Source organism: Hyaena hyaena, unplaced genomic scaffold, assembly GCF_003009895.1.
Source record: "Hyaena hyaena isolate Hyena2069 unplaced genomic scaffold, ASM300989v1 scaffold_396, whole genome shotgun sequence".
Lineage (NCBI taxonomy): Eukaryota > Metazoa > Chordata > Mammalia > Carnivora > Hyaenidae > Hyaena > Hyaena hyaena.
This window is the reverse complement of record NW_024081027.1, coordinates 71,483-88,692: the sequence shown is the minus strand read 5'-3', so window position 1 is coordinate 88,692 and position 17,210 is coordinate 71,483. Positions and strand designations below refer to the sequence as shown.

Genomic DNA, 17,210 nt, shown 5'->3' with positions numbered 1-17,210 from the left:
GGACAAATATCATATGTTTGCACGTATAGGAGGATTAGGAGGAACTTGACGGAGGAACAAGGGGGAGAAGAAGGGCGGAAATGGTGGGGGAAAGGGAGAGAGGCAAACCATGAGAGACTCTTGAATGCTGACAAAAACTGAGGACTGATGGATGTGGGGGGGAGGGGGGGATGGGCATGGAGGAGGGCACTTTGGGGATGAGCACTGAGTGTTATGTAGAAACTAATTTGACAATAAACTATTTGTAAAAAAAAAAAAGAATCAGGTCAAATTATTTTAATAGTATATGTTCAAAATGTTATCAGTCCAATATATTATATATAATATGATCGATATAACAAAAGTGCAATCAGTTTAAATTAAAATCAGTGTAGGGGCGCCTGGGTGGCTTAGTCGGTTAAGCGTCCGACTTTTGCTTAGATCATGATCTCACGGTTCGTGGGTTCGAGCCCCGCATCGGGCTCTGTGCTGACTGCCAGCTCAGAGCCTGGAGCCTATTTCAGAATCTGTATCTCCCTCTCTCCCTGATCCTCCCCTGCTCACGCTGTCCCTCTCTCTCCTAGAAATAAATAAAAATATTTAAAAAAATAAATTAAAATCAGTGTAAATAAATTAATGATATCTTTGGTACTTTTTCCATAGTAAGTCTTCAAGAGCCAGTGTGTATTTCATACCGAATTCAGATGCTATTATTTTTGATGATAGAAGTGAAATGAAGTCTTACCAATGAAGTGGTGTTTAATGGAAAAACATTTCACACTGCTTCTTAATTTAAATAAATTAAAATTAAATAAAATTTAACATTTAGGGAGGGGCATCTGGGTGGCTCAGTCAGTTGAGCATCTGACTCTTGATTTTAGCTCAGTTCATGATCCCAGGGTCATGGGATCGAGTCCCGATCCATGCTCAGCACAGAGCCTGCTTAAGATTCCCTCTCTCTCCCTCTGCCCCTTTCCCCTGCTCACACTCTAAAATATTTTTTTAATTAAAAATTTGATTCTTCAGTGACATTAGCCACATTTCAAGTGCCCAATGGCCACATGTGGCTGGTGACCCTACAGAGCAACATAGAGTCATCTCTGAAGGCTGGGATTTATCTGATTTGTTCTCTGCTGTATCTTCAATGCCTAGAACAATATCCAGGCTATGTAGGCCGTCCTACACAAATTTGTCAAATGAATAAAATGAGGTCATGCATTTAAATGTGCAATATAATGGTTGTCATACAGTAAATGTTCAATAAATGAGAGCTAAAAAGAAATAGGGGAATAAATTAGGCAAATTTCTTTAAATGTAGCTTGTCCTAGCCGTAGTTGGGACCAGGGAAGTTGAAGGAGATTTGCTTTTTCATTAGTGACAGTCAGTGGCCTTCCTTCCCATCTGACCAGCTGTAACTACTGCTTGCAGAGTAATGGATGCTTGATTCCAGATCATCTTAGACTCCACCCCTATAGGGGCTGACACCCAACTGTCCAATGTTTGAGGACTTGATCTGATAGGTTGAGCATACTCTGCCCATGCCCATGTCAGAATTAAACTCCCTGGGTACAGCTTTCAACCAATGCCTGAGAAGAGGTGGTATATAAATACCCCAGCTCTCCTGCTATTCAGTTAGGATGACTCAGGTGTTTCTCCTACACTGACTCCCAGAATTAAGTTCCAAATGCCCATGGTGGTGACTGGCTTCATAATGCTGTCTGCATTAGCATCTGTTTTGGTTTTTTTTTCCCTCATTTCATTTCCCCAGTCCCTTTACTGGTACTTCCTGGAATTACCTCTCAAGGGAGCCACTGCCACTTGATTCCTTATCTTAGAGTCCTTTTCTAGACATGGAGAGGACGACCTCACCCTTTGTAGGACACAGTCAGACTCCAGACTCCAGGTCATGGATCTTGGTACCTTGGGAACAAGAGCCATGAGAACAGCAAAGCTGGAAAGGTGGAAGCACTCGCATTGGGTGTGTGAATCGTTGCTGCCCACATGAAAGCAACCCTCCGTCGACCAGGTGCCCCCGTCCTCTGATCCATCCCAGTAGACACAGAAATATTTTGCTCTTGCACCACCAGGCTGGAAAGAGAATAGCATAAAAGTAGAGCTCTTTCTGGTTTTATAATCTCAATTTTATAGGTTAGTCACAGATGCATGGCATTGGAAACCGGAATGGGAAAATCCCATCATGGAGAACACTTGTAGGGAAGACTTTCCTATGACCACATTTACTGTGGGGTTTATTCTTCATTTATTCTGCCCTCCTTTGGTCATCTCAGAGCCCCAGGGATTGACCCTTATGAACTGCTGTACCCAGGTTCCTTGTCACTGGGACAACCAGTGAGAGGAACCAGTGGGAAGTCCTTAGATGAAAGGAGGAGGAGGTCAGATGTTTCTTCTAGATGCTTCTTCTGCTCCAGGATGCCTCCGTCTCAGCAAGGTAACCCTCCTACATGCCTCCAGCTTTCACTGGTCTCAACAATGCTCATCCCTTCATTGCCTTTTTAGGCATAAATATGATCATAACTTCCCTTGGTGGCAATCTCTGGGTGCCTTAACATTTCTTGTTGGTTCTCTTAACTCTGAATAAGCAGAGTTGGATTCAGTTTCTTGCCAGAACCCTAATAACACACCTCTTTGAGGTAATGCACAGAGACCCAGCCCAGATTCTGCTCACCTGTAAATTTTGGAAGGTCAGGGACACAGGTTCAGAGAGATCTACTTTTTCCATCATACCAATGGTGCCACTTGTGACACGAGAGTTCAGTTTCACTTCCTGTGTCCCTCTTCCATCATTAAAAAAGGATCCATTCAGAATATCCCCAAGAGATTGATAAGTGATAAGTGTAACTGCACTTTTATCTGAGAAAACAGAAGAGAAATCGCTTTAGAAAGCATCCATATTATGGGAAATTGGTACACTAGTATCTTGTGTGAGTCGTAAGGCAGATGTTACATATAGTCAAAATCACCCTTGGAAATCTCTTATGTTGCCTCATCAATACATTATGTGTGGTTTCAGGTGTAGCACTTTATATATGTAGTACATATGAATATATATATTATGTATATTTATTATAATGCACTATACATATAATGCACCACACATTATAAGAGATATACATGCAAAATACCCCGTGATGTATTGTAAAAATATACATGAGCTGTTAGATGTCAAAATCAGAGCCATGAGGCAAGATGTTTGTCTCAGAAGGGCAGGTGGAACTCAAGTAGGATGAGGAAACCACACCTTCCCATTGTTCATCTCAAGCTCACTCTGGGATACCCAATTTAGAAAAGTACGGGAAGATATGCAGGATGATGCATTCTATTTTATTCATTCTCTCATTCTTCCCTCTGTCTTTCTCCATTTCTCTCGCTTTCTCTCCCTCCCTTTTTCATGCAAGAATAATTCACAGAAGGTAAATGTACCTATGATGCTCTGTAGCATGATGTAACATTTTTTTAAAAAAAGGTTATGTATGTATGTATGTATGTGTGTATGTATGTATGTATGTGAGCATGAGTCGGGGAGGGGCAGAGAGAGAAGGAGACGGAGAATTCCAAGCAGGGTCCACGCTGCTAGCACAGAGCCTAACACAGGGCTCTATTCCACAAACCACTAAATCTTTTTTTTTTTTTAATTTTTTTTAATGTTTTATTTATTTCTAGGAGAGAGAGAGAGACAGCGTGAGCAGGGGAGGGTCAGAGAGAGAGGGAGACACAGACTCTGAAACAGGCTCCAGGCTCTGAGCTGGCAGTCAGCACAGAGCCCGACGCGGGGCTCGAACCCACGAACCGCGAGATCACGACCCAAGCGAAAGTCGGACGCTTAACCGACTAAGCCACCCAGGCGCCCCACAAACCACTAAATCTTGACCTGAGCTGAAATCAAGAGCTGTATGCTTAACTAACTGAGCCATCCAGGTGTCCCGCATAATGTAATAGTTCTTAATCTGCAATTATTCATTGGCCACCATCCCAGTTTTAGTCAAATCCACTTATCACCTATATTATTCTTTACTCCATTTTAAAAATCAACTCATTTTAAGATATTTTTCCTCCCCCTCTTCCATCAGACAGCCCACAATAAAGAGGGAAGATTAATCACTGGGTCCAGCTGGGGATTTTTTGAAGAAAATGCAGCTGGTATTTCACTCTCTCCAGAGAACCACATCTTTCTCTTTGAAATATTTTTCATGCCTTTGTTCATTGATTTATTTATTTGTTCATTCATCAAATATTTACTGAGCATCTAGTGTGTCCCAGATAGTGTTTTAGGCATTATGATACAACAGTAAAGAAGACAGGCCAAATTCCTGCCATCAGAGAGCTGATATTATAGTGGGAGAGATGAACAACAAACTAACTAAGAAAATATTACATAGTGTGGATTCTGGGCAGAAATGTAAACAAGATGATGGGATAAAGTAGGGGTGGCAAACTATGACCTGAGAGTCAAATTTACCCTACACACAATTGATTGGCACACAATCATGCCCCTTTATTTACATATCATCTATTTCTGCTCTCCCTTACAAGGTCAGGGTTGAGTAGTTCTAACAAAGATCACCTTGTGCAAGCAAGTCCAGGGAAACAAAAGCAAAAATTAACTATTGGGATTTCATCAAAATAAAAAGCTCTGCACAGTGAAGGAAACAATCAACAAAACTAAAAGGCAACCTACAGAGTGGAAAAAGAGATCTACAAATGACATATCTGATAAAGGGTTAGTATCCAAAATCTTATAAAGAGCTTATCAAACTCAACACCCAGAAAATAAATAATCCAGATGAAAATGGGCCGAAAACAGGACATTTTTCCAAAGAAGATATCCAGATGGTCAACATGTACATGGAAAGATGCTCAACAACACTGATCATCAGGGAAATACAAATCAAAACCACAATGAGATACCACCTCACAGCTGGCAGAATGGCTAAAATTGATAACTCAGGCAACAACAGATGTTGGTGAGGATGCAGAGAAAGAGGAATCCTTTTGCACTGCTGGTGGGAATGCAAACTGGTGCAGCCACTCTGGAAAACAGTGTGGAGTTCCTCCAAAAGTTAAAAATACAATTGCCCTACAATCTAGTAATTGCACTACTAGGTATTTACCCACAGGATACAAAAATACTGATTTGAAGGGGTACATAATAGCCAAATCATGGAAAGAGCCCAAATGCCCACCAACTGATGAATGGATAAAGATGTGGTAAATATATATACAATGGAATATTACTCAGCCATAAGAAGGAAAGAAATCCTGACATTTGCAAAGATGTGAATGGAACTCGAGTGTATTATGCTAAGAGAAATAAGTCCGGCAGAGTAGGAAAAATACCATATGACTTCACTCATGTGGAATCCAAGAAACAAAATAGATGAATACACGGGGAAAAGGAAAAAAGAGGGGCAAACCATAAAACAGACTCTTAACTATAAAAAACAAACTGAGGGCTGATGGAGGGAGGTGAGCAGGGGGATGTGTTAAATGGGTGATGGGGTTTAAGGAGGGCACCTGTTGTGATAAGCACTGGGCATGTATGTAAGTGATTAATCACTGAATTCTACACCAGAAATTAATATTACACTATATGTTAACTAACCGGAATTTAAACGAAAACTTGAGGAAAAAAATATTTATTAGCTAGTCCTTTCATAGATAAAGTTTACCAATTCATAGTACAGAGGAAGACTGGGGGGCTATTTTAAATAGGGTGATTATAAAATGCCTCTTGGGGCACCTAGGTGGCTCAGTCAGTTGAGTGTCCGACTTCAGCCCAGGTCATGATCTCACAGTTTGTGGGTTCGAGCCCTGAGTTGGGCTCTGTGCTGACAGCTCAGAGCCTGGAGCCTGCTTCAGGTTCTGTGTCTCCCTCTCTCTGCCCCTCCCCTGCTCATGCTTTGTCTCTGTCTCTCAAAAATAAACATTAAAGAAAATTAAAAATAAAATAAAATACTTCTCAAGGGAAAGAGTGTTCAAGGCAACAATCATCTGCCACCTTTGAGTGCTGTCTTTTCAGACCATCATATGGGAACAGAGCATACGTCAGCCTGTCCCTTTTAAGGAAGCATGTCAAGGGACCCCTGTATGAACTTCAGTGTGTCATAAAGTACACACACCAAGTATGTCCCTCAAATTGCCTGGTTAGTGATCACCATGAAGAGTCCGCCCTGTCTCGAAAACTTTGTAAGTTCCCACCTCCTGGTCCATCCACCTGGAAATGAGACAACAGTGCCTAGAATTTGGAGGGCAGGAGAATCCATCTTAAACACAGTACCTCCCAGGATTCCTCTGAAAGCATCAGAACAGTCGATATCCATAGTGTTATTTCCAGCCTCCAGAAGAGTCTTCTCACTGGTGTCATTGCACCTTTTGGTTTCATAAGCTGGAAACATTAAGAAAATGAGTCCTGCTTTGCCCATTTCTCACACATATCAAATTTCTTGTGAAACGATGCTCAGTGTCCCTCATCATCAGGGAAACACAAATCAAAAACACAGACATACCACCTCACGCCAGTCAGAGTGGCTAAAGTGAGCAAATCAGAGGACTCTAGATGCTGGTGAGGATGTGGAGAAATGGGCACCCTCCTACACTGCTGGTGGGAATGAAGGCTGGTGTAGCCCCTCTGGGAAACAGTGTGGAGGTTCCTCAAAAAATTAACAATAGAGCTCCCCTATGACCCAGCAGTAGCACTGCTAGGAATTTACCCAAGGGATACAGGAGTGCTGATGCATAGGGGCACATGTACCCCAATGTTCATAGCAGCACTCTCAACAATAGCCAAAACATAGAAAGAACCTAAGTGTCCATCAACGGATGAATGAATCAAGAAGATGTGGTATATGATATTTGTCCTTCTCTGCCTGACTTATAGGAGGATTAGGAGGAACTTGACGGAGGAACAAGGGGGAGAAGAAGGGCGGAAATGGTGGGGGAAAGGGAGAGAGGCAAACCATGAGAGACTCTTGAATGCTGACAAAAACTGAGGACTGATGGATGTGGGGGGGAGGGGGGATGGGCATGGAGGAGGACACTTGTGGGGATGAGCACTGAGTGTTATGTGGAAACTAATTTGACAATAAACTATTTAAAAATAAATAAATAAAATAAAATAAAAAAAGAAGATGTGGTATATTTATACAATGGAATACTACATGGCAATGAAAAAGAATGACATCTTGGCTATGTGTAACAACATGGATGAAACTAGAGGGTGTTATGCTGAGCGAAATAAGTCAGGCAGAGAAAGACAGATACCATATGTTTGCACATATAGGTGGATTAGGAGGAACTTAACGGAGGACCATGGGGGAGGAGAAGGGGAAAAATAGTTGGGGAGAGGGAGGGAGGCAAATGATGAGAGACTCTTGAATGCTGAGAACAAACTAAAGACCGATGGGTGTGGGGGGAGAGGGGGGAGATGGGCATGGGGGAGGGCACTTGTGGGGATGAGCACTGGGTGTTATATGGAAACCAACTTGACAATAAACTATTTTTAAAAATTTTTTTTACAAATTCCCCACAAGTGCCCTCCTCCATGCCCATCTCCCTCCTCCCCCCCACACCCATGAGTCCTCAGTTTGTTCTCAGCATTCAGAGTCTCTCATGGTTTGCCTCTCTCCCTTTTCCCCACCATTTCTCCCCTTCTTCTCCCCCATGGACCTCCGTTATAAACTGTTTTTTAAAATTTCTTATAGAACTCTTCTTTGAAAGGCCCCCTACTGGTGATTTCCTTTTCTGCATTCAAGGTAGACCAGATGGCACTCCCCTCCATGTCTCTGGCTGATGGGGATGAGATGGTCAAAATGACCTAAGCAGCACACACTTGCCACAGCAACCCAGGGGAAGAGAGGAGATGGCCATGCTTCCTGAAGTTCGAACTAGGGTGAGCAGCTCAGCCTTTATATACAGTATTTAAAGATTTAAAAATATTTAAATCATCTTATACTAGAGTACCTGGTAATGGGGGAACTTCTGGTTTTTAAGCAAGAGAAGCTGAACACTTAAGAGTTTCCCCAGGAGTCACCTTGGATCAGGTATGCATTTGGGAAGAATCCCTTGAATGAATTCTCCATGTCACATAAACATATAAACACAAAGTTGGACAAGAGATCATGCTCATAAAATTTTTTGGTCATAAGGAAAGTGTTCTGTTTCTTACCTATACCAAGTGTAGAATTCTCATGCTTTCCTGGAGAAGCTAAGGTCTTAGTCCATATCATCAGTTCCACCTTTTGAAGTACTCGGGTAGCTGCTTTTGCAATCTGATTTTTACTTCCATTTTTCGTCAGAATTTCCTTTCAAAGAAATAAAGCTAATTAGGTAGACTCTTCCTAGAACTTAAGAAAGCAGGAATTTACTTGAGCATGGCTGTGTGAGCCTAGAAGGCAAAACTTTCTGCTTTTAACCTGAAGTGTGTCTTCTCACTTATCACAAACAGCCCTGTGAAGGGAGAATCATTCACTCCACTGTATTTATAGGAACACGAGGGCCGAAAGGGTGAGGTGTCTGAAACTCATGAAAAGTGTTTTACAGAGGAAGACAGGGGATGGGAAGTGGTGATAGGGGTGGAATGAAGCTCTAGATGTCTGGAGCCGGTCTTTGAAAAACAGCTGAGGCACTGAAACTCTTTCCCATATTTTTGTAATATCCATTAACATTGGAGACCAGATAATGTAGCTTAACAGCATCCCTGGTCACAACCCACTCAGTGCTAGTAACACCCTAGTTGTGACCATCAGAAATGTCCTCTGGCATTTCCTGAGGTACCCTGGGAGAGAGGACAAAATCATTCCTATGTAACAACTGGTGTGAACTAAAAGGCAGAGGGAGCCATCGTAGTTATTTGAATGAGAGAATGACAAGGCAAGACTGGCCAGCTGTCTCCCAAACATGGGCTTCACCTCACTTACCAGAATGTCCTCGGAGAATGGGATCTCCTCACCAGTGGCCTCTGGAAATAAAAGTAGCCATTGAGTGGGGTGTGGGAGATAACACTCCTGGCTCACATTTCTCTTCCAATCACTCTCAAGTTGGGTCTTTCTCTGATGCTTCCCATCCTTGCCCAAGTCTCCTCTAAGAAGTCCCTAAAATCTTCTACAGTAGTATTTAAAAATTAGGGTGAGGCTTCCAGCTCAATAATTCAGTCAATAGTATTTATTGCACACCTACTAAAAGCCAAGAACAGTATTAAACCTTATGGGTATACGTTGATAAAGAGACAAAGGAGTTTGAAATCTGGTGGGAAAGTCACTAGGTAAATAATAACAAATAAATGTTTAAGTCATTGTAAGAGTCCAGCATGTTCTTAATAAATAGGATGAGATAACTTGGGAGTACACAGAGAAACCCTGGCACATACAGGGTGCATAGAAGGCTTCCTGAAGGAATGGGTGTTAACTGGGTTAATATTATAGAAGCAATAATAGTTCCTGCGGTTGTGTACACAACATGGTATATAAAGTGCCTTAATACACACTATCTCATGTAAAGAAACACAGAAGTTTCCAGAACAGGCTTATGGGGCTTCATATTTATTGAGCCTTCCTAGGTGCCTAACACTGCACTGAATATTTTGTACACCTTAATAATCAAAATGGGTAGGTGAGGTGTATTCATTTCCTAAGGCTGCTATAATAAAGTACCACAAACTGGGTGGCTTAAAGCAATAGAAATTTATGTTTTCATGGTTCTTGAGGCTAAAAGTCCAAAATCAAGGTTATAGGCAGGGTCACACTTTCTCTGAAAGTTCTGAGGAAGATCCCTCTTTGCTTCTTCTAGTTTCTTGTGGTTTCAAGGAATCTTCTCTGTTCTTTGGCTGGTGGAAAAGAACCCCAACCTCTGTGTTTGTCTTTGCATGTCCCTCTGAGTGTATGTGTCTCTACATCTAATTTCCCTCTTATCTTCTTTTTTTTTTTAAGTTTATTTGTGAGAGAGAGAGGGGGGGGGGATGCACCAGTGGGGCAGGGGCAGAGAGGTGGAGGAGAGAGAGAGAATCCCAAGCAGTCTCTGTGCTGTCAGCATGGAGCCCAATGCAGGGCTTCATCTCATGAACTATGAAATCATGATCTGAGCCAAAATGAAGAGCCAGAGGCTTAACTGACTTAGCCACCCAGGCACCCCCAAATTTCCCTCTTCTTATAGGGGCACCAGTCATATTGTATTGAGGACCCACCCTCATCTGGTATTATCTCATTTTTATTTTATTAGATACACAGAGACTTTCTTTCCAAATAAGATCATGTCTCTAGGTTCCAAATGGACATGAATTTGGGGAGATTTTATTCCACCCAGTACATGAGGTAAGCAGGTTTCTGAAATAACTCAGTGATCTCTGTCACTTAGATCCCTCCTCCCCCTGATCAGACCCAGTGACTCACTGCTAATGAATAAAACTCAGCAAAAGTGATAGGATGTCACTGCTGAGACTGGGTCAAAAAAGACTCCAACTTCTCTTTTGTTTGCATTCTCTTTCCAGCTATTCTCATGTGCTTGCTATAGCAAAGCAAGCCAGAGAGGCTGACAGATCTCAGGACTGAGGGCAGCCTCTCATCAACCAGCAGAAAGGGACTGAGGCCTTCAACCCAGTAGCCTTTAAAAAACTGAATCCTGTCAACAATCACACGAGTGAGCTTGAAAGCAGATCTGTCCCCAGGTGAGCCTTCAGATGAGACTGCATCCGTGCCCAACACTTTGACTCTAGCTGTGAGAAACCCTGTAGCAGAGGACCCAAGGGAGTTATGTACAGATTCCTGGCCTACAGAGACTCTGGGAAAATAGGTATTCTTTTAAGCCATGGCCATTGGGGCAATTTATTATGCAGTAACACTTAACTCATACAGTAGGTGCTATTGTTATTCCCATTTACAGGTGAGGCATATAGAAATTAGGGATTACCCAGAAGTCAGCTGGTTTAGTGGTAGAGCCAGAAGTCCAATGTAATGAACTCAAAATAAGAATGAGCAAACAGGTAACCAAACATGTTCTGGTGAGTAAGAACCAGGTTCTCATGTCAGAGAAGCAGTTACAAAAAAGGACAGAAGAAAGGCTAGAACAAGCCATGATGGATAAGAATCAGAGGTATCATGTGAACTCATAGGGTTTAGCATATAGACAAATATAGAAACTGGATTTAAAGTAAGCAGGGGAGAGAGGGGCTTGAGAGGCTCAGTTGTCTGAGCATTTGACTTCAACTCAGACCATGATCTCCTGGCTTGTGAGCTTGAGCCCCGTGTTGGGCTCTGTGCTGACAGCTCAGAGCTTAGAGCCTGCTTCAGATTCTGTGTCTCCCTCTCCCTCTGCCCCTTCCCTGCTCATGCCCTGTCTGTCTCTTGCGCTCTCAAACATTAAAAAATATTAAAAAATAGGGGCGCCTGGGTGGCTTAGTCAGTTAAGCGTCTGACTTTTGCTTAGGTCATGATCTCGCGGTTCGTGGGTTCGAGCCCTGCGTTGGGCTCTGTGCTGACTGCCATCTCAGAGCCTGGAGCCTGTTTCAGAGTCTGTCACTCCCTCTCTCTCTGACCCTTCCCTGCTCATGCTGTCTCTCTCTCTCTCTCCTAGAAATAAATAAAACAAAGTCAGGCAGAGAAGGACAAATACCATATGTTTGCACGTATAGGAGGATTAGGAGGAACTTGACGGAGGACCAAGGGGGAGAAGAAGGGCGGAAATGGTGGGGGAAAGGGAGAGAGGCAAACCATGAGAGACTCTTGAATGCTGACAAAAACTGAGGACTGATGGATGTGGGGGGGAGGGGGGATGGGCATGAAGGAGGGCACTTTGGGGATGAGCACTGAGTGTTATGTAGAAACTAATTTGACAATAAACTATTTGTAAAATAAATAAATAAATAAATGCATCAAAGATAGTTTGCTTGGAACTGAAAAAAAATTTTTTTAAAAATATAAAAAAATAGGGGCGCCTGGGTGGCTTAGTCGGTTAAGCGTCCGACTTTCGCTTGGGTCATGATCTCGCGGTTCGTGGGTTCGGGCCCCGCGTCGGGCTCTGTGCTGACTGCCAGCTCAAAGCCTGGAGCCTGTTTCAGTCTGTGACTCCCTCTCTCGCTGACCCTCCCCTGCTCACGCTGTCTCTCTCTCTCTACTAGAAATAAATAAAAAAACATAAAAAAAAAATTAAAAAAAAAATATAAAAAAATAAAGTAAGCAGAGGAGAAACAAGTAGGGAAGTGTAGCGGAAAATCAGATGTCATCTTGGAAGCCCAGTAAAGAGACCCAGACAAGAGACTTACTCTTATAAGACAGCTATGCAGGGACAGTGATTGGTGCTGGGGGCTTGGGTGGTGCCTTTTGAAAAAAGATTACCAGGGATAACAGGGGGATCCAAGATAAGAGCCAGGACACATCTGTGCTCTCTTACCCTGGCCTGAAATGGATGGAGCTTTCAAAATCTTCCCTCTCCCCTCCTTTTTCACATTGGAAAGTTTTTGGAAATCCTTACCATAACACTCTTTATAACTGAACGTAAAGAAGCCAGCCACAAAGTTGAATGAAGAGTTTGGGATACAGCTGCAGTAGTAACTTCCAATTGCATTTCTGCAGTAGGATTGTTTGCTGCACTTTGCCAGCCCAGTCTTGCACTCATCAATATCTGCAAATCAAGGGGAAACATCACTTTTCATTCTCATCAGACTGTACCACCCTGCCTTGCACAAGGAGTCCAGAGGACCCAGCATCATTTATAAGCAACACCTATTCATGGATAAGATGACTCAGTGTCATAGAGGTGATAGTTCATCTCAAGTTAATTTAAAAATCCAATACAATTCCAGTGAGAAACATCAAGCCGGACTTTAAGGAGTAAGACAGTGGATACAATCATGCAGAATAGCCAGGAAAACCCTGCAATGAGGACTTGCCTTACTAGATGCTGAAACGCACTTTAATACCTCAATAAAACAAGTGCTGGTGCATGAATCGAGAAGTAGGCTAGTGGAAGAGACTAAAAGTCCAGCAACAGACCCACCCTAGAACATAATGAGTTTTGATGATGGTGGTGCACCAAAGCACTAAAGAAAGGATGAATGGTTCTTTCAATGCTTGGATCAGTTTGTTAAATCAACTTAAAACACATAGCAAGGAGCAAGAGGAAAGAGATAAAACAAGTGCATCTGCCCTTAAGAAATGGTACAATTGAAGCATAAGGTTCACCTTTTGCTACCTAAGTCCTGGCACGTGCAATATTCACACATCTTACATCTATCTGCCACATCTATCTGAAGGACCAGAGTTGAGACTCAAGCACAGATGGAAGATGTCCTGAGCCAATCAATGACTCACACTTATTCCCTTTGTGGGAAGGACTAAGGACAAGCACACATAGCCAGTTGCAGCAACTTGCCTACTAGTCTGTTATGGGTTTTATTGGGCTAAGGGATGTGTGTTTTGGCTAGAAAGTACATGGGCCAGAATGGTTATCACCAACGAGTAACTGAATTAAGACCTCATAAATATTAAGTGCTTGTGTATATTATGTTTATATTGTGTATCTTGGGCATCAAACGTCTCTTATTTGCTGTAAACATTTAGCACCTATCTTCTTCGCACATATTTATTACTTCATGATTATTACTGTTGTTTTCTCCATTCCATTCTATGTTTAACACACACATGTTCTACCCACTAACTACTTATACCCATTTTTAAAATGTTTTTATTTATTTTTGAGACAGAGCATGAGCGGTGAAGAGGAAGAGAGAGGGAGAGACAGAGGATCCAAAGTGGGCTCTACACTGACAACAGAGAGCCTGACTTGGGGTTTGATCCCATGAACCATGAGACCATGACCTGAACCATGAAAAACCTACTGAGATACCGTTTCTCACCTAGCATACCGGCAAGGCCTTCTGACATGTTCTGTCGGCAGGATGGGGAGACAGGTGATTTCATGTGTTGCTGGTGGGGATGCCAATTGGTACAACTTTCCTGGAATTAAATTTGAGGTAGCTAAACAAGCTAAGGTATGGATTTACATCTTAACTAAGCCACTTCACCTCCAGGACTCTACCCTGAAGATATATCTCCCACAAATATTGAGAAGAACCTAAGTCTTCAACTAAAATGCCCTCACACATAGAAGAGGGTTGAATAAACTATGGTTCACCCACACAGCCACATAAAAGAGTGGGGAATATCTCTACATGAATTGGAGTAATTTCTAGGATATACTGTTAAGTTAAAAAAAAAAAAAAGCAATGCTCAAAAGGGCATCTCAGATTTCCTACCAAAGGTGTCAAAGTCAGGGAAAATGAGAAGACTAAATATCTGTCACAGACTGGTGACTCAGGAGCATGGCAATTAAACAGGATCCTGAAATGGTTCTTGAAGCAGAAAAAAAAAAAAAAAGGACATTGGGAGAAAAATTGGTGAAACTGGAAAAAAAAATCTGGTTTGAATTCTGGTTTGTTTAACATCATTATACCAATATTAATTCCCTGGTTTTCATCACTGTAATTCGGTCATATTGTTGGCTAACCTTAGGGGAATCGGGTGAAGGGTAATACAGAATTCCCTGAGCTGTTTTAAAAAGTTTTAAAAATAGGGGCGCCCGGGTGGCTTAGTCGGTTAGGCGTCCGACTTTCGCTTAGGTCATGATCTCGCGGTTCGTGGGTTCGAGCCCCGCGTTGGGCTCTGTGCTGACTGCCAGCTCGGAGCCTGTAGCCTGTTTCAGTCTGTGACTCCCTCTCTCTCTCTGACCCTCCCCTGCTCACGCTGTCTCTCTCTCTCCTAGAAATAAATAAAACATTTAAAAAAAAAGTTTTAAAAATAGATACATCCAATGTTGTATGATTCCACTTACAGGAGGTCCCTAGAGGAATCAAATTAATGGACAGAAAGTATGATCATGGGAACCTGGGGCCTGCTGAAGGGAGAATTGGGAAGTTAATGTTTAGTGGAGACAGAGTTTCAGTTTTGCAAGATAAAAAGTCCTGGTGATGGAGGGTAGGGATGGTTGCACAACATTGTGAATACACTTAATTCCAATGAACTGTACACTTAAGAATACTTACAGTTACTCATGTATGTCAGAGTGGCTAAATTAACAACACAGGAAACAAGAGATGTTGGCAAGGATGCAGAGAAAGGGGAACACTCTTAACACTGTTGGTGGGAATGCAAACTAGTGCAGCCACTCTGGAAACAGTATGGAGGTTCCTCAAAAAGTTAAAAGTACAATTACCCTATGACCCAGCAATTACACCACTATTTACCCAAAGGATACAAAAGTGCTGTTTCAAAGGGGCACATGCATCCTGATATTTATAACACCATTATCTACAATAGCCAAGCTAGGGAAAGAGCCCAAATGTCCATCAACTGATGAATGGATAAAGAAGATGTGATATACATACACACACACACACACACACACACACACACACACACACACACACATATATATAATGCTAAGTGAAATAAGTCAGAGAGAGACATATCATATGATTTCAGTCATATGTGGAATTTAACAAAACAGATGAACATAGGGAGGAAAAGGAGAGGCAAACCATAAAACAGACTCTTAATGATATAGAACAAACTGAGTTTTGGTGGAAGGAGGTAGGTTGGGGGGATGGGCTAAATGGGCGATGGGGATTAAGGAGGGCACTTGTTGGGATGAGCACTGGGTTTTGCATGCAAGTGACCAATCACTAAATCCTATACCTGAAACTGATATTCTGCTACATGCCAACTAACTGGAATTTACATAAAAAATCTGAAATAAAAACACACAAAAACAAAAAATGTTTCACGAGTAAAAAAAATAGTTGCAATGATAAATTCTGTTGTGTATGTCTTACCACAATTGAAAAAAATGATTTAAATAAATAAATCTAATATTGTCTGATTTCACTCACAGGAGGTCCCTAGAGGAGTCCTATCCACAGAGACAGAGAGTAGATGGTGGGAGCGAGGAGGTGGGGAATCAGTGTTTCATGGGGACAGAATCTCAGTTTGGAAAGATGGAAGTTTCTAGAGATGGTTACACAACAACATGCATGTACTTAATACCACTGAGAGCTACACCTAAAATGGTTAAAATGGTACATTTTACATTACATATATTTTGCCACAATAAAATAAATCTTAAGTAGTCTACCATGGTCCGCTTTGCTTCTGAATTTACAGAACTCCACCAAGCAGTTATCCAGCTTCACCAAATATTTCAAGAGTGGTTTTTCTCTTTGGTGTACTCAAATAGACCATTAGAATTTGTGGAAATGAGAAAGGATTTTTTTTTTTTTTTTGGCTGCAGCAGAAGGAAGTAGTGAAAAGGGAAACTGAAATACTAAGTTGATGCCACATCATGGACGATATTAAGTGCCAAGACACTAAGTTATTCATTTGTTCTCTTGGAAAAATTTTATTGGGTCTCTGTTACATGACATTACTCTCTGTCCTCAGCACACAGCAATGGACAAAACAGACGTGGTCCCCACCCCCTGGGGATTCTCAGACTAACAAACAAAAACCAGTGCTTGAAACACTGAGGGTCCTGGGACCTCTACCTTCCTCTAAAGAAGAGCATCAAGCCAGCCTCAGAGAGACTGAGGGGGACACACAGGATAGGGACTTCTGTAAGGGCACTGAGACAGCCCTGACTTTTCTATCTGGTAGTACGACTCCACCTTTAACTCACTGGCACACTCATATATAACACACATCCCTACCCGTTGTGGGATTCCACCTTTACCTTTGCACTTCTCGTGGGGCTTGATGTACTTCCCCCCAGACGTGGACTGAAATCCATCCTTACAAGCACAGTGGGTATTGTTGAAGCAGGCGGCGTTTTCAGGGCACTTGGGGCAGAGAGCTGCAGGGACACAGGATGGTTCCGTTCATTCACTCACTCACTCGAGAAGTATTCCGTAAGCACTTACGAGGTCTCAGATACTGTGGTCAGGAGAAGTCCTCTTTGGAAGGGCGCTGGTAGCTCCGCTGTCCACCTCTCCCACTGCTGCACACAGATGCTTGCTGTGTCTGCCCTGCCGCATCCAGCCTCTGCCCCCAACACCGCTTATGCTCAACAGGAGACCCTCCCACTGTCAGCACCTGTGCTTCTCCACCTGAGGGCTTTCTCTGGCCACCAGAGTCGTCAAATGGCAGGTTAGCAAGGGAGCAGATCCCTCAGTCAATGACTGACAGGAGTCAGTGTGTTTTAAAAAAAAAGAAAAAAAAAGTGGTGCTTGGGTAGCT

At 42.4% G+C, this 17,210-nt stretch overlaps 1 protein-coding gene across 2 annotated transcripts in view; it reads right to left on the bottom strand.

Moving 5' to 3' along the window:
* The window catches only part of LOC120244859 (putative adhesion G protein-coupled receptor E4P), a 42,219-nt gene that overhangs the window by 16,115 nt on the left and 8,894 nt on the right, over window positions 1–17,210 (bottom strand). For both annotated transcript variants that reach the window (XM_039251607.1, XM_039251608.1), the window contains exons 4-10: window positions 16,708–16,827; window positions 12,457–12,606; window positions 8,913–8,953; window positions 8,162–8,297; window positions 6,275–6,382; window positions 2,666–2,850; window positions 1,900–2,067 (exon numbers count right to left, since the gene is read on the bottom strand). In XM_039251607.1, coding sequence (XP_039107538.1) covers window positions 1,900–2,067; window positions 2,666–2,850; window positions 6,275–6,382; window positions 8,162–8,297; window positions 8,913–8,953; window positions 12,457–12,606; window positions 16,708–16,827 — 908 coding nt within the window. The remainder of the gene's footprint in view (window positions 1–1,899; window positions 2,068–2,665; window positions 2,851–6,274; window positions 6,383–8,161; window positions 8,298–8,912; window positions 8,954–12,456; window positions 12,607–16,707; window positions 16,828–17,210) is intronic.